General features: G+C 37.5%; 1 protein-coding gene across 1 annotated transcript; it reads right to left on the bottom strand.

The window, feature by feature from the left end:
- Window positions 1-2772: 2772 nt before the first annotated feature.
- ccdc22 (CCC complex scaffolding subunit CCDC22) lies at window positions 2773-17922 on the bottom strand. Its single transcript, XM_030138629.1, has 16 exons — window positions 17486-17922; window positions 17033-17210; window positions 16449-16581; window positions 16016-16122; window positions 14255-14339; window positions 13991-14160; window positions 12672-12887; window positions 12423-12593; window positions 11206-11325; window positions 11013-11129; window positions 10825-10926; window positions 9280-9387; window positions 7493-7588; window positions 6471-6530; window positions 6297-6371; window positions 2773-3193 (listed from the first exon to the last, which is right to left on the bottom strand). The coding sequence occupies exons 1-16, from the start codon at window positions 17533-17535 to the stop codon at window positions 3080-3082; spliced, it is 1902 nt and encodes a 633-aa protein (XP_029994489.1). The 5' UTR covers window positions 17536-17922; the 3' UTR covers window positions 2773-3079.
- Window positions 17923-19066: the final 1144 nt, after the last annotated feature.

Here is a 19066-nt window from a genome sequence, read left to right as displayed (position 1 = left end):
GTAGTTTCTTATGTTTATTGCCATGTTAAGTTGGCACAATTTAAAGTAGCTTCACATGTAGTGATCTACTTCTGCGGTGTTTGTGTAACTTAGCTGCTACATTTGACTGGGTGGTAGCTTCTGTGTAGTGAAACTTCATTCATGGCAGAAGAACTGGTAGCTTAACTCACTACATTTTCCTAGTAGCTTGACCAACACTGCTAATATGTGTGCACCCAAATTAGCATGTGTTTAAAATAAAATACTTCAATTAAACAGTGCAATGGAATTATTCACTGTAACTTAAGAATGTAATGAAACTCATGAGATAACAAAAACTACTAACACAAGGTTGTGGTGGGTGAGGGATCCACCACAAGCATTTTGGATTGAAAAAAATGAGGTAAAATTTGTTGCTGTGCCAAATGCATTGAATGGTCATTAATGAATAAATGAGCCTTTCATCAACAAAACATTATTACTTAATTACTCAAACTCATCTTAAATATTGTAAATTAGAAATGTGCTTAAAATGTTATCAAAGCTTAAACAAGATAACTGACAATTATAATATAAAAAATCTAAATATTGTAATGAAATAAGGTCAGGAGTGTCAATTTTATTATATGAATGTATTTATTGTGTTTTATATTTTTATTTCGGCCATCTGGAGCTAAAGGTTAGGCTTGTTAATATTTGAGGTTTCTCCAGGGAAGGAAATGACTAGACAACAATATCATAACACTTAATCTAAATGGTTTACATAACCCCATAAAACGGAGTAAAGTCATAGCAAACATGAAACGTGAAAAGCAACATGTAATGTTCGGGCAAGAACATGAAAAAAGTGAACATGAAAAACTCAAGAAAATGGGGTTTAAACATTCATCCTATTTCTTTCACAAGAGGTCATGCAAGAGGAGTAGCTATCCTAATATCAAATAAGGTGAATTTCCAGTTCTCTTCCCAGATTAAAGATAATGAAGTATGTTTTGGTAAAAGGTTTTATTGAACACAAAGACGTCACCCTAGTGAATGTCTACAGACCCAGAGGGAGTAGCATACAAAGACCCTAACCCTAACCCACAGACGCCACACGACGCTCATGCAATGTCACAGTAAATGTCCCATCAGCCGTCCAGTATCCCTGACACTGTCCAATCTGTATGGTGTCTATCAAACTGACGGCTGTTTCACAAAGAAGAAGCTGGAGTTGAATAACCTGTGGAAAATCAAACATATTCATCAATACAGTAATTATCCATTGGAAGGATCTGATCTATTGGCTGAGCTAAATCCTCTGTATTATGATTACATTAGAATATTACTTTGTACATGTCTTTAGTTTCATTTAGTTTACCCCTTTCCTCTATAATGGGCAAGATATTCAGAATTAACCCTTAAACTCTCTACGGGGCACCCTGAGTTCTTACAACTGAGCCACACTGCAGTAAATGTAAATGTCTATGTGAGATTTCTGCGGTACAAAGCCAAAGGCAGTATCTACAAAAATACCAAACTGACAAAAACTGTTTTTTGTGTTTTTCTTTCACCAAGCCTGAGCTTTAAATTGTATTTAACTACCAACTACATGATCTACAGGGTGGGGAAGCAAAATTTACAATGAACATTTAGTTGTTTTTTCTCAGCATGCATTACGTCAAATGTTTTGAAACCAAACATATATCGATGTCATAATCATACCTAACACTATTATCCATACCTTTTCAGAAACTTTTGCCCATATGAGTAATCAGGAAAGCAAACGTCAAAGAGTGTGTGATTGCTGAATGCACTCGTCACACCAAAGGAGATTTCAAAAATAGTTGGAGTGTCCATAAAGACTGTTTATAATGGAAAGAAGAGAATGACTATGAGCAAAACTATTACGAGAAAGTCTGGAAGATACTATTAAAGAAGAATGGGAGAAGTTGTCACCCGAATATTTGAGGAACACTTGCGCAAGTTTCAGGAAGCGTGTGAAGGCAGTTATTGAGAAAGAAGGAGGACACATAGAATAAAAACATTTTCTATTATGTCAATTTTCTTGTGGCAAATAAATTCTCATGACTTTCAAGAAACTAATTGGTCATACACTGTCTTTCAATCCCTGCCTCAAAATATTGTAAATTTTGCTTCCCCACCCTGTATATGGTTAACCCTCCCACTGCCTTCTTCGGTCATGTTCAGTCGTGTCTTGACCCCCCCCCCACACACACACACGCACATAAACGCATGTGTGTGGGTGTGTGGTGCTGCGATTTATACAGGCAAAACATATGTATGTTTATCCCTCCCACTGCCTTCGTCGGGTCAAAATGACCCCCGTTGCGATTTTACCCCCTCTCGCCACGTTAGCCCCCACACACACACATTTCACATTTTTAAGGATACTTTGTAGATGTAAACACTTTCATGATGGAATCTTCCTTTTTTCACTGTTATTTTACTGGCCCCCATGAGATCATATTGGGCTGACTGTGGCCCCTGAACTAACTCCTCTGCCTTATACGATAGTATCAGTGACTGATCGACACAAGTGTAACTGTTGTGAGTGTGTTTAGAATAAAATGAATAATTCGGGGTATTTTTATGTAACATGCACCAAATATCTACCAACCCCATGTGCTTCACCAAGAATTAGGGAATGTCAGTGTAAGGACTTCAAACACAATTTCCTAAATACTTAACCTCGTTGTAGGGAAATCATAAAGGCTTCCAGATATTCATTCATTTAATATATACATTCCCCGTTCAGTTTTGATACACAGGGTAATAAAAAGTGTTACAACAGAGGGGTTCATAAGGCATCTTTATTTAAGCTGATACCATATATACAACAATACTTTGCTGATGGAGCTAGACAACATTATAAATGGGACTACATTCAAATGCCATTCGCTCAACATATCCAGTCATTTGTAATCACGAGGAAAGGACTGCTACTGTCTGAAAATAGTGTGGACAATTTTTGTATTAAAAATTCAAAAATCACAGATTTCACTTTTATGTAATGATTTACTATGACGTCCAGAGCAGCCACTTCAGTGATGCTTCAGTCCGTTAGATGGTTACTTGCACAGGCCGAACCGGGCTGCTCTCAGCCTTCTCGCACTTTGGCAGCAAGTACAGAGTTCTCCTGTCGAATAGCCTTATAGTCGTCCAGAATCCTCTCCAGGTTAGCCACAGTTTTATTACCATTTTCTGCCTCAATCTGTGGAACACATTTAGGATACAAATGGGAAAAAACAGTTATAAACCATTTCCAGTGAAAGAAAAATAGGACCAATGGCCCTGTAGCTTACTGGCCAAATTAAAAGCTTTGGGAAATGTATCCAGATGCCATTTATTCTCAACCAGTTCTGTGTATTTATTATATTACAGAAATAGCCCATGTTTTGGTCATATTCCAATCAGATCTGTAAAGAATTCAAATTCCAACTTGATATCATTGATACTTGGTGATTTATTGGATCAATCCACTTCCTATCTCTTATAATGGGAAAATTTGTCAAAGTCGCACCAAATCCAGAATCAGACCCGGATCGAAATAATCTCAATACCTTGTGTTGACATCATCATACAGAAGCTGTATACCAAGTTTGAAGTCAATCGGAGTAGTAGTTTCAGAGAAGAAGACGATTGAAATTTTTGTAACGGATGACAGACGACGACAGATGCCACATGACGATAGTAGCTTACGGCCTGTCGGCTGGTAAACTAAATAGAGCATCTCTCCCTTATAACCCTTTTCCAACACAAACTTAATGTTGGTTTGGACTTGGTTCAACTTATGGACTTGTGCAGTGCATGGGATGGATGTTGTGAGAAAGTGTCTGTATCGCCTCCTGGTGGTTGCCTGATGTATACCTCATAAATCCCTCATCAGATTAACCTGTATACATGCAGGAAGACATTGGAGTATTGGGGAGAAATCCAACTGTGTTCATCTGATTTATCATTATCAGATTACTGCTGTTATCTGATAAAACATATCAGATTATCCTGTTTACGCAATCACATGAATAATCTGACAACTCCAGAGGTCAGATAACGATCAGAGTATTGGTGTGCCTACTTAAAACAAAACATCTGTGCGTAGCACAGTGCCACACTGAGCCTGTTTACATGCACATTAATACTCCGATCATTATCTGATTTCCAGATTTATCAGACTAATCAAGTGACCATATACACAGGATAATGTGATATGTTTTATAAAATAACAACAGTAATCTGATTTTGAGAAATCACATTAACACACCTGGATTTCTCCCCAATACTCAAGAAAGATTTTTTTTTTTTTTCCATTCTCCCATCACTACAAACATACAAACTCTAAAAGAAATCTGATAATGGACTGAAACATCAAACAGGGTTTTTCAGTTATCGCATTTTTTAAGTAAATGTAAATGCATCACATCTAATTATTACAATTATCTGATTAATAATGGTTATTGGATTTTTATGGTCATGCAAACACACTCATTGACTGATGTCTCTTATCTGGATTTAGAGATGAGGAGGGGGAGGAGCTTAGCCATCTGGGAGGAACTCAAGAGTGGAGCTGCTCCTCCGCATAAAGAAGAGCCCGCTGAGGTGGTTGAGGCCAGTAGTTAGGATGCCTTCCTGGTGAGGCCCACCCAGGACACACTGGAGGGATTCTCTCTCCCATACATACAACTTGGACATGTCCATGCAGCATGAAATATTTGCTTTTGGCCTGAACAAGGCAAGAACTGGCTTTCTATTTTATGTACCACAGAGCAACAGTACGGCTACATCATTACACCACAATTCACCATACTTAAGAGTAAGAGGTTATGTTAAAGGACTGATATTTTGCTTTTTTAAAAATGGAATTATGCATTTTAAAACATTTCCCTGTGGTCTACATTAACTGTGAATGTTCTGCTTGGGTCTGAATTCTTCATTAATTCAACTCCACAGGTCCATCTTCAACCCTATTTCTGAGTAATGACACCAGAAAGGTCATTTTGAGCGCTGGTCATTTTGAGCGCTGGCCCTTTAAATGCATATGAGCAACCCCCCCCACACACACACACACAGGTTATTGGCTGTGCTGCTCTGTCCCGTTCAACCAACAACTGAACATTTTAGGTAATCGGCTCGAAGTTTGGACATATTTTCAGTATGGACTACAACCACTGTTGCTGACAAACAATTATGTCGCACTCTGAGAAAAGTTTGTTGGAAGTCTTGACCTTACATGTGCAAATGTCGTGACGTAACTACTTATGGACATAACAAATTAAGCAGGAATTAAAACAGGTTGTAGAAATCCACTCGATTTTTGCCAAAATGAATATAAAGATAGCTTTGCAGCACCTGGAGTTCAAATTCAAACTTTATGAACTATTAGGGTCCAAATACACAAATAAATGTACCAAAGACTAATAAAAGTAGGTTTAGCAAAATATGACCCCTTTGAAGGGTACCTGTAGTGAATTTTAATTGCTAGCTATTTCAGAAGATCATGTATAATACAAGCGGTTATGTCAGGTAACTTACGTTATAGCCACTTGTCAAGAACGTGCAAGTACTAAGTCACTGCTCCGTCAGTCAGACATGGTCAGCGACATGCTGTGTCCTTCACAGGCTTCCTTGATTTGTCTGATTACCTGGGCTGTGATGGACTGGTCACTGACCCTGTGCAGCAGACACCAGTCTAAGATGCCAACATATGGGTTGCATCTCCAGGACAATGGTGGAGTGCAAAGCTTACAGCTGCACAAACATGGGTGAACACATGCTTTCCACTCAGTCTGGCTTACTGACTGCTGCTTGTTTACTCGCATTCATCACCCGGAAATAATGACGGTGCGCAACACGCAACTTCTGGCCAGCAATGGCTGCACCCCATAGGTTCTGCCCCTGCCTGTAAATCATGTAATAAAAACGTCCAGTTTTCCAGCATTTATGGTGAGTTTTTACTGAATTTGCGCCTCTCTGGCTTATAAATAATACACTAAGCACAACTAATGTCGTCAGCATGACCAGTACAGGTTCACTTTAAAAGCTGAAAGGCTCTAGTTATCAATATACTATTTATGTTGTAGGTCAACAACCACTATGCTTCAGGTTAATGGCTCTAGAAAAGTGTTGGTGCTGATCTAGAAAATAATTCCTGACCAAGATCTTATTCAAGAATTGCCACAGATTCCAAACTGGGGAGGGAATGAGTCTACTGAAGAACTCATAACCAACACTTGAGATTTTCAGAATCAAAAATGTAAACTGTATCAAGCACAAATCAAAGGAAATTAAATAAAACAAAAAATAAGCTGTGACCTTACCTGTTCTTCCAGATCTCGAATCTCTCTTAAAATAGTGCCCGTGTCTTCAATAGTTTGGATCAACTGATTGCAGTTCTAAGAAGAAAATCCAGGATGGAACAGACATATTTTAGCAAAATGCTGAGATGAGAAACGCTACAAAAAGAGATGAATGAATGATAATAATAACCATACTTCATGTAGGGCAGCCAGGTACTTGTATGATTTGCGGACAGATTCATCTTTTTTGGCATCCTAAAGCAATAAAAATAAATGAATAAATAAATTACAAATTAGTTTGTGTGGGCATGTAAGCACAGTCAATGGGATGTTCCATCTTGATTTTGAAACTGAAAATACATCCAGTGTTGTTTTTGAAGATTACTTTCACTTTATTAGGAACCAGTTACTTAAACTGAACACTAAGTCGGAGTAATACAATCAATTAATAATAAAAAAACAAGGTTCACTGAGCATATTCTTAGTGTCCAGAATACATTTCCAAACATATTTTTATGGGTTTAGTTTTAGTATGTATTTATTAAAAATGTATGGACCTTTTGTGCATATTGGATATATGCATGAAGAACACAATTCTTTAAATATGTCTATGTAGTACTAAATGTAGTATTATAGTTTTAAACAAAGGGGGAAAACCCTTCCTGTTTTAAATGACCTTTGCAGTTATTTCACTATAGATTTCTAAATTATGAGTAGCACTTCAATATACCAGGCTTTTGTGTAGATAGAGAGGCGGCTGGTAGAACTTTTGATCCCCATTTGAATGGAAAACTTGTAATTTCCCAATTATAATTTCTGGTTTTGACACCATTATGGAGGCTCCTGATTTGTAGAAAAAGCCTGTGGTAGGTAGTGTTCGATACTACTGCTAATAGACAGATGATGGTGAATTCATTGTCTATAAACACACGTATGTGAAGATAATTAAATGACTCCAAAATAACTCCCATCCCATTTTTAGGACTACTTCAGTACAGGAAGGAATAAATGTTATATGTTTTACATACCAGAGTACACAATTTTCCTTCTTATATTTAATGAGTTTACTAGAATGTGGGTTGAATGTGGTCCCTAAGTTATCATTCGAAGATCAATGGTCTGGATATTCTAAAACAAACTCTGAAAAGGCAATAATAGAATTTAATGAGGTTCTTGTGTTGTTTAATTATTGAGAGCAGCTAACACAAGGCACTCACCTTGAACACCAGCTCATCAGTCACTGCAAACGTCCTGTCCAGTTTACCTGTCAGGCTGTTGATCTCTTTCTGTAATTCCTTAGTGTCTGACAAAATCTACCAAAAACAAAATACATACACTCATTACAAAGAAATGTATTTGAAGTTGATGGGAATTCTGTAAAAATCATGGCAAAAAAATTGTAAACTGAAAAACAATCAGTTGTTTTATTTACAGTAAAAATTTGTATTGTAAAAAAACAAACATAACTGCAATTTCTACAGTAAAAAATATGTCAAACGTACCACATCTATTTGTAGAATTTACAGATTATTTTAACACACAAAATATGTAAAAACCTACTTTGTAACATTTAAAAAAAATAATTTGTTAAATTTGACATTTAAAATATGTGATACATACTGTAAAATTCTGAAATGGTTTAGCAGGTTATCCATCTGATTTTACACAAAGCCTGAAAATCTCAGATAATATTAAAAGAAAATGCTTGAACTATTCAATTAAACCATAACTCCTTTTTATATAATGGATATATGAGGGAGAGACTGACACGTGAAAGCCAGGATTATGTCAAAACTGACACTGTGGCTGTTATTCATAAACAGTATGCTAAGAAATCAAAATATCTAATATTTTTAAAGTAAAATTTTATCTAGGGGTTTTTACAATTGGGCGGCCATGGCCCAGGAGGCAGAGTGGGTCATCCAATAACCAAAGGGTTGGTGGTTCGAATTCCATTCTGTCCTAGTCAATCCGTTGTGTCCTTGGGCAAGACACTTCACCGACCTTGCTTTAAGTGTCACTCTCACTGGTGTATGAATGTGTGTGAATGTTTGATGGTGGTCGGAGGGGCTGTTTGGCCCAAATTGGCAGCCACATTTCCATCAGTCTGCCCCAGGGTAACTGTGGCTACAAATGTAGTTTACCACCACCAGAGGGAGAATGTGAGAGTGAATGAATAATGGATCAATAATGTAAAGCGCTTTGAGTGCCTTGAAAAGCGCTATAGAAATCTAATCCATTACTATTATTATCATTATTATTATTATTATTATTATTGTTGTTTTTATTATTATTATTATTATTATTATTATTATTATTATTATTATATTATTATTATTATTATTATTATTATTTTATTATTATTATTATATGTATTTACTGGTTTGCAGACTTTTTTGTCATCCAAATAGATATTTAAATGCAAAATAATTTTCCAATGGAATGACACATCTTCATTTATTGTCATTTTTAATTTTTCATTGTATATTTTTAAAAAGAATTAACAAATCAAATATTACAATGATATATTTTTATATTGTGACAATTATATTCATCACATTGTTTTTTTTTTTTTTTTAAAAAAAAAGGAAAATCAAAGAAAAAAAATGACCCACAAAAATTACAAAATTTAATGAAAATAAAATTAACAAAGTAAGGTGTAAATCATGACAATAGATACTCCAGGTGTGTTTTTCTCATTTTAACACTTTTTGTAATAATGTAACAAATAACTACTTAGTTTCTTCAACTTTCACTTGGGACTAAAAATCAGCCCTTAAACTTGAATGCAATGATAATTGACATTTACTGTGAGAATTATTGATCTTGGCTGAAAACTGGATACCAGTTTTGACTGCACTACCCAGTTTTATAGAGTACCACCAATTCTGAATTTCAGCCACAGTCTGAGCTAAACTAAAGATGTGCTCTGTTCTGGGCACACAAACATTGCACAAATATTTCCATCAACATCTATCTCTAAAAAAAGAGCATTTGAACACACCTTTGTGATCTCTTCCTTCTGTTTCTTGATGTTGCTGACAATCTCCAGAATCCTCTGAGTGTATGCAGATCGAGACACATCCTGAGGAAGACTTTCTAATTCAGTTACCTGTGTTAAACGAAAAATTACATTACAAGTTTGGTTTGCATAATAGATAAACTTACATTCTTACAAACTCTATCATATCAATTTAAGTCTCTACACTGAATTTGAGGAAAGACTTGGAGAGGGAGTTGAAAGAATGTATAAACATTAATCACTTAACCCATAAAGACCCAGAGCTACTTCTGTGGCAGTTCCCATATTAATTTTTCTCTCTATTTAACCTTTATTAAGTGATTTATCACCATTTATTCTAAAATTATCCAATGTATTATATGGTTTTAAGTCAAAAATCAAAAAATCATGTATTTTCCTATATTTAATTCATTGATCATGTAGATGTTCATTAAGGATCAAAGTAAATTCAAAAGTTATTATATCAAAACAGAGAAAACTGAAGAAAAACTGACTTTTTCAGTCAAATCTATCATTAACTGAACATTAACCAAGTATCTCCATCCATTGTCATTGATCAAACTCCGTGGGTTTTACTGGTGAATCAGTGTTCTAGAAGATGACGGTGTTTTCACGTTCACTACAGAGCCTCTGAACATCCAAATGGGTCATATCTGATGACCATGAAAAGATGAATAACTGCATTTTACACCAATTATTTACATGGATTGATAGGATTAGTGGATCAACAGGTATTAAACAGTTTAGATCAGCAGATGCTTTCAGTCGTCAGTGGATTTTTTTGGCCTTTATGGGTTAAAAAAAAATACACAAGGAACTTTTGCTAAATGGGGTGTGTGTTAACACTGATGACACTGGTGAAATATTGGGGCAACACATTAAAGTGGGATGGAGTGTAGTATAGATGGCTCGGCTAATAGGTAGTGGAATACATGCATATATTATATATTTTATATATTGTATTTATGTAAACTAATAAAGTTGTGGGTTAAATAAAAAACATAATTGAGAGTTATATATTGTATAAATTATAAGGATGGTTGTGTATAATTATACATTTTAGCCAATTAAACTTTATACGGGTTTATATTTAGCACATATGTAGTAGATTATGATGTAGAATTATACATATGATAATTTTAATATTGACTGATATAGACATATATACATGCTGTATTAATATAGCTTGTGTGTTGTGTTGTAAAAAGTTGAATTTGGGGTACGTGCTTTTGCTTTATCCTACTCCATTTCGAATACATTACGTAATTCGTTGCAATTTCATTGCGTTCAAGTGCACTGTTATTTTGCATGTGTCCTGGAATGACAATAAAGTGATCTGTCTGTTTGTATGAATTTATGTATTTGTTTGTTGTGTTCTGACCGTTCATTCATTCATAACCCCTGTATCATGAAATGTGTCTCACTGTCAGATTTTTGCCCATTCAGCAAACATGTGACACAAATCATGGAAGCATTTTATCGAGCGTTCTGTAGCTTTCAACGGTTACTTGAAATAATGCTCATTACCAGCTGTTTATACATTTCTTCTTTCCTCTTAGCCTCTTCTGTGGAAACACGGATTTTGTCGTGCAGGGACTTGATTTCTGACAATTTTTGAGAAGATTCCAGCTGAAGAGAACAAGAACAAACACAAACATAGAATTACTTTGGCTGTGATGGACAAAGGTTTTAAAGTGTTGTTAGGCATCACTAACATCCTTGTTGCTGCAGATTTCTTTGAGTCTGCGGTGCTCTTCAATAAGAGGCGCCCGGTGTTTCTCCCACTGCGATGCCAGGTTCACCACCCGCTTGGCGCTGGCCTCCACCAGAGCCTGACAGACACAAAACAGAGTGTGGGTGGCCTGTAGCTCTGTACACTGTACCTCTCTGAGATCTTTGTCTTCATACCTGAAGCTTTTCTAGGTTATTGTCAGCCTCTGGCAGCAGGTCAATTGCTTTCTTCTTCACCTGCACTTTCTCTTCTTTTTCACTGTTTCCAACTTGTCTTTGCTTCAACTCATCCAACACCTGCACCAACACATTACACACATAAAATAGTCAAAGCCTTTGAAACTAGGCTGAACTGTTAGACTGTACTGAACTATGGGAAGGTTCAAGAGTGAATTTAGGGCTGAGTATATGACTGCAAAGAACTTATTTGTATATTTTTCCACCTGCATTCACTGCAAAAAGCTGGACGTACAAACTTACTGCCCAAAGAACGACCTCCACAAACTGCCCAAAAACAGTTAAAAAAACACGAACACGGGAATGCGGGCAGAGGGCAGTGTCTCTGTAGGTTCATAAAGTACAGGGTGTCCACAAAGTCTCTTTACAATTTAAAAAAATTATTACAAAAGCAATTGATGAGATCTGTTAATCGAATCTGTTCTATGTACTCGATGCTGATATTGAAGTTTTTCATCAAAATGTGGGATCATGTGCAATTGTATCATTGGTCCGTTTTTCTTCAACCACAGATCAATTACTGTAAATGTTGACCTTTGACCTTTTGACTGAATATGTGTCACCACAACTGGATGACCTACAACTAACCATCATTTTCCAGGTAGATGGTGCACCACCACATTGGGGACTGCATGTTGGTGGGTTCCTAAATCACACATTTCCAGACCGTTGGATTGGAAGAGATGGTTGAATTCCCTGGACACCTCATTCACTACATATCACTGCCCTGGATTTATTTCCATGGGGTTATGTTAAAGATAACGTGTATCAAACAAAGATACGGGACATCAACAACCTGAAGCTAAAGATCACTGATGTCATTGACACCACTGATGAGTCTGTGATACCGCCAACATGGAAACAAATCCAGTACCGTCTGGATGGGCTTCATGCAACTAATGGTGTCCATATAGAGGTGGATTAAATGAGGCAAAAAAACTTCAATATATACTTTTTATTTTGTAATAATTTCCACAGATTTGTCTATTCATTTGCTTATGTAATAAATGTGTTAAATTGTAGAGACTTTATGGACACCCTGTACTACTCTGTTACAAAGGGTCACAACCGATAATTGAGAGGTTTACTATTGTGAGTGTCTACATCGGTTGTTTTTCCAGGAAAATATTTTTTTTCTCCAAAATCTCTTGTGTTACCTGTGCATTAGTGACAGTCCTGTGCTTTATCTCTGCTGTTATGTCATTGATGTCGTTGCAGAGCTGCTGGAACTGCTTCTGCAGAGACGACAGCTCCTCCTGCTGCCGGAGCTGGATGTCACCCTCTAGCTGACGTCCGGTGGGGAGTGGAGTACTTATTGTTTCCACCTCCTGGAGTACACATACACAGATAAATTATGTTTTTGATCCATAAGTTTTGTCTCATTCTGCTTGCAGAGAAGTACTGACCTGAGTGAAAGTAAATTTTTGGGTGTGGGTGAAGTGGGTGCCCTTGGTCAGGATGTGATCAGCAGGGGTGGGGCCTCTAAAGGCCTGAAGAAGCTCCAACAGGTCAGAGGTAGAGCGAGGGCCTCCAAAGGCACTTTCAGGACAAGGCTGTGCAGCAGAGCGCAGCTGCTCCTCAATACGTTTATGCAGGCGACTGAGCTTTCTAGAATGGTATTCCTATGAGACGTAACAAACTCATTAACAGTCAAAGATGAACAAAGTACAAACACTTGGCTATGGCAAGTTTTCCCATAAAGTATTTGTATTTAGCTTGAGTATTCATTTTCTGGCAACTTCCTATAACTGGTGACATTTTAATAGAAATATTTATACTTTTCTCTTTATGATTTCAATACAGGCTCATTACATTTTTATGTTCAGTGTCTTTCTGCACCTTCCGACATCAAGACCAATTTAAACCTAAATGGATGAAACAATAACACACAGAAAAGACAATCCCTTGATGAATCAATCATGCAGATTTCACATAACAAAATTACACACAAAAAAAATCAAAGATGAAAATGACGAAAAAAAAAAAAAAAGTTGGTGAGCTTAGCCCAGGATGGTGCTCATGTAATACCATTTCATACCACTGAGCCTCTGTAACCTTAAGACTGCCCTTCTAACCTCAGTATGACAAACCCCTTTTCTTTTTCATATCCAAGCAAAATAGGCACCATAATTAAATCAAACAGGTGAAAAAGTAAGCAGAGCTTACTAATACCCCTGCCTGGTTGCACAACACTTTGCCCTTCCTGCTCACTGATACACTGTCTACCCAGGGACTACTTTTGAATCTTAACTTTCAATCTTTTCAAAAATTTGTAAAAAAAAAAAAAAAAAAAAAAAATTCAGCCATCGAACTGTGCGCAGCACCTCTCCTAGTGGTAAAGAACATGTGTGTCAAATTTGAAAAGAATCTGGTGAATAGTGTCGAGAAATGGGATGGACAAACATCTCAAACGGACGAAAGAACAGACGGAATTGCTGGTATAGATGTTTCCTAAAATTCCTGGTATATATGATTCCTCATATATATATATATATATATATATATATATATATATATATATATATATATATATATATATATATACATACACACACATATATAATTCCTGGTATGTATTTAATTCCTGGTATAGATGTTTCCTGGTATATATAATTCCTCTGGGTGGGTGAGGGTATAATAAATCAAATCAGAAGTTCAGTTAAACTGGAGGTAATGTTTCCAGCGGTATTAATTGTGTAGCAGTGTCATGGTTGTGATGACTTGCCTGCGGTGTGAGACGAGACAGGAGTCCCTGACTGTTCCACTCCATGTCCCACTCCTGAGCAGCACTCAACTCTGACGTGTGTTGCTCCAGTATGGACGCCGCCACAGAGACATGATGAGAAGGCTGGGCAGTCACAGGACGGAGAATGTGCCGTTGGTACTCCATCACCTCTGACATAAAACAAAGACACAAGCTCATAGTCCAGTCCCTTTGGTGAAAATAATCCAAAAAAACTGTGGGCCACACATCCAGCACGAGGCCTACCTTTGAGCAGCTTTGTCTCTGCACCTTTAGAACAGTGGGCTAAATGGAGGGGCTGTGCGTGGAAGCTGTGCAGTGTTGTCGGACCCTTAACAGCAACAACAAAAAAACAACTTGTCAAAAATCAAGTAACAAGAGCAGCTTGATACTTTCCACAACCAGGAGGAAGGTGACATATGAAAAACAGGTTAGATTTATGCTTCCCTTTCAATACTGATGTCATAACCCAGGGCTGCCAAACTATACACTCCTCAGCCAATAGGTGATGCCATAACACATATCTACAGGAGGACACACCTCTTTGTGTGTATTTAGCTAAAATTGGGCCCTATGTCAAATCACTAACTTCCCAAAATAAATTAAATTAAATAAATATCACGACCAGCCCATGGAAACTCATGAGCTACAGATACCTGTTAATATTGTTTGGATTGTCTCAGGTTAAGTAAATGCTCATTATAGAAAGTACCAATGGATACACATGTTGTTTCCATTATCAATATAACTTATCAGTTTGATTCCCTATTGATTCTCTTATCGATTCTGATTTGATTAGGGAATAAACTATAATACAATTGGCTTTGTTTGCATTAACTCTTTAATGTCAAATATGTACTAACATTTTGCATTCAAACTCAGAAAGAGTTATGAAAGGAGTATGAGATCTACCTGCTGCCACCTCTGAGCCTCATCCTCATCTAAATGTAATTATAGGACATGGAGATTATTCATAAACAATAGTGAAAGCAGGCTGACACAGTGAAATGACACTAACATTAACAGTATTAATAAAACCTGGAGGAGTTTAACATTACTGGCTGTGATGCTGTACGCTCCACTTCGAGAGTCACCACCTTCACTTAACAGCGTTTGAAAGACATTGTATTTGTGCAATTTAATTAGACAGTGTGTGGTTAAACGTTTCTACATGTTGGAGGTACTTCCGTTTTTGTTGTAGTGGAAGTTCTGCAACTGTTGCAAATGGCCCAGGTTTGTCTCTACTGGTGAAATATAACTATACTTTAGAGCACTTCTGAACCAAAACACGGAAATGACATGATGACACATTTGATGTGATAATGGTGCGAAACCGATAAGCGAAATCATTAAGAACGCAGCCTAATGATTCCAAGGAACTAAGCTACTGGGAACTGGTTCTCGATTCCCATCCCTATTTCAATGTCTACATGGATTCAAATAAACCAGAGTTTTTAAATATCTTAACTTTACAAATGAAGCGTTGTTTTATACTTGTGCTATAATTATATAACTGGAGGCATTAAACTGTCAGACTCTGTAAAATCAGCACTGTGTGCAATGAAAGTATAACCCCATGACTGTGCTCACACTGATTACATGCTGAGAGTAAACATGCATTTAACGTTGTGCTGAACTGAATTTGTTCAACCTTGAGTCTTTTCTGCTTTGTTTTCAGAATGCCCACATTTTTCAGTCAAAAAAAGCACAGGTCAGAAGTGTCTTTTTGTCCTCTTGTTCATGTGACCACAAATAACACAAGCAGAGCAGTTTGTGAGAAAGAAGCTCAAAGTAACTTTTGTACATATTGTAACAATTCCATGTTCATAACATTGACCTTACACGTTTTACAAAAAAAAAATTCCTGAAATGGAATTACAGCAGCATGCTAGCCGTTATGACGGACTGATTACTGTCTCATGGTGTCAGCCTCATATAATTTCTGCCAGAATTTAGGAAAGCTTGCTTCATACAACAAATTCTTAAAAATGACTGTCAAGTATTTACTTGGGATTCGCTGTGCAGTGGCAGTTGGCAGTTTGGAGGTAACCAGGGCACAGACAGCTGGGCTTTTATTGTAGCAGCGATGGCTCTTTGCAGGACCACCGATTTACCTGAAAGGGGAGATGACAGTTTTAGAACATTAATGTAATAGATGACCCATGGCAACTAATGATCCGGCTTAAGGGTCTGGTTTGATCAGCTCTAAATGTAAAGTGTCATGAAATAACTTTGTTATGATGTGGCGCTATGTAAATAAAATTTGATTGACTGATTGATTGTCAGTAGAGGAGAGTGTTGGGGTGAATAAAACAATTGCATTGTGTATCTCTCAGCCAGCAGGTCCTCTACACTGTGCTGCTGTTATAACACAGTTTCCTCTAAAGCCTTTCATTTATGAGTGTGACTGAATTTGTGACTGAGCCATGACTGTTAGTACCTGATGGCTGGTCTGAGGCCTCAGCACTCTCTCTGGGGAGCTTCTCCACCAGGAACATGAGCAGTGTACGGATCTCTGGTTCATTGCTGTACAGAAAGGTCTGGTAGCCTATTTCTCCTTTATACCCAATGTCCTGCCAAAAAAAAAAAAAAAGAAACATTTATCTAAAACATTGGAATTACTTACAATAATCCTATAACAATTCATATACCATTTGAAAAAAACAAAACAAAACAAAAATACAACAATACAAAAAACACAAGACACTGATCTGCCTTGGCAGAGGTCTGCGCTGTCTTTTCTAGAAAAACACTTGTAGAGTGCAGACCTCCACCAAGGCAGATCACTGCCCCCCCCCATCACCACCAAAATTTAATCATTTGCTCCTTGTGCCAGTATCAACATTTCCTGAAATTTTCATCCAAATCACCAACCCTGGTGCCCACAACAACATGCCTTGCTATGTCGTACCAATAATCATGTTTTCTTTGTTCTGCCACAGATAGATGCTAGTTCTGTTCACAGCTAAACACATTTATTCACTACAGTATGCACACTGTGGTGGTACCTGTGGGCTGCCTTACCTGACAGGCCTGTGCAAGGCTCATGCCCACCCTGAAGCGGGCGGACATGCCGGGAGGCAGGGATGTCGGCAGCGTGCTGCCCAGACCCGGATCGATCACCCGGATACATCTGACCACCGCCTCCACTATCAGCTCACTGTTAAACTGTTTGACACTATCCACCTCCTCGCCCACCTCTCTGTGTGTGAGACAAAAGATATGAGAACACTGTTATACAGCGAAACCAAGGCCATCAACTTCCCTTTGAACAACACACGTCTCTGGTCATATGACAGGCTGAGAGTTGGTGCTGTTACTGGGTCAAACACTACAGCCACAGTTTCTTACTAATATGGCTGTTGCTAAACACCCAGACTTAACTCTGACTTTCAATGATTTTATTTCACTGACTGTAACTTCGATACAGAGTTGGTGCACATACTACACCTTTAAATAAGTGCTGCACATACTTACGTGCCGACTTGTTTAAGGGCGTGAATCAAAATTTTATCAACTTCTTCCATCACCGGAGTTCCTCTGAAAATATCCTTTGCTTAGGGACAGAAATAGCAGAACACCCGATGCTCTCAGTCTCACGTACTGATATAAAGTTAACTAGTTCATATTAATGTGATTCCCATGGATGAGAGGATGCTAACAAACCAGGTTAGCTTCCATCTTCTGTTAGCTCAGGAACTAGCTTCTCCTAACTGAGCAGAGTTGACCTTACACAGTCTATTATAGTTGGCATGTCCTGCTCCAGAGTAACCTCCGTTACAGTACGTTTTGTAAACTCCAACAAAGTAGCCCGGTGCTATCCACTAGAAAACAACAAGTCTGACATTTGTATCCTAACCAGTGTGGAAATGAAGTGTCGATGGACGGGAGCAGCAATGTTTGCTGGGAGATAGAGTTCTTTCTTGTCCAATTGATGTTGAGGATAACTGCAGTTGAACACTTAAAAACTACACAACCCAGAATGCTTCACAACTGACAGTCTCATGACCGGAAAGGGCTGATTCCCTACAGTTGATCCTAAGAGCTAGAGGCTGATCTATGTAGTTTCTCGTTCACTCCAATCATATTTGATGCTGTAATTTATTATTGTGAATAGAATAACTACTTTTAGTTACTAGAAAAAAAATTTCAATCAAAAAAAAAAAAAAAAAAAAAAAACCCGAAGCATACTTAATATAATGCTCACAGTGTGCTTTATTAGATACGAAAATATGGGATCTATGTTTTCTCAACATTCATCATTTACTGTTGATTTTCCTTTTGAAGACAAAAAGTATAGAGGGGATATAGGAAAATAAATAAATAGTCCCTAGTAATAGTTTCCCCTGTAATTTCCCCATTACTCTGAACAGCTGACTCTAAATATTTAAAACCCTTCACCTCCACTCCCTGCATCCTTCCCCCTTCATTCATACACATATATTCCATCTTGCTGTGGCTGACTTTCATTTGTCCTCTTTCCAGTGCATACCTCACCTACTCTAGGTTTTCCTCCACACACTCCCTGATTTCTCTACAGATCATAATGGCATCTGCAAACAGCATAATTCGTGGAGATTCCTGCCTTAAACCTCATCTGTCAGCTTGTCCATACAAACAAACAAGAAGGGGGTCATAGCTGATCCTCAATGCACACACCCACCTACTGAGTCTGAGCAGCTCCTTCAGCACCAGCTGTTTACACCCCCAGTGCAAGAAGGAGCAGTACTACAGGTCATCCCTTCTCACAGCCATCAGACTTTGTAACAGCTTTCAGGAACACCCCCTCCATATCACACTATGTGCATGTGCAAATACACTGTAAATATGACACTATTTAAATTTAAATCTAAATTTATATAAATACTTGTAGTAAGTATAAAGTACATAGTATAGTATGTGAAAACTGTATATTTTCTGTTTTTTTTTTGTCTTCCCTGCATTTTATTTTTGTATTAACTCAGTGTTTTTCAACCTTGGGATCGGGACCCCACGTGAGGTCGCCTGGAATTCAAACGGGGTCACCTGAAATTTCTAGTAATTGATTTAAAAAAAAAA

Source organism: Sphaeramia orbicularis, chromosome 7 (genome assembly GCF_902148855.1).
Source record: "Sphaeramia orbicularis chromosome 7, fSphaOr1.1, whole genome shotgun sequence".
Taxonomy (NCBI): Eukaryota; Metazoa; Chordata; class Actinopteri; order Kurtiformes; family Apogonidae; genus Sphaeramia; species Sphaeramia orbicularis.
Note: the sequence above shows the minus strand (reverse complement) of the source record. Positions and strands in the feature narration are given on the sequence as shown.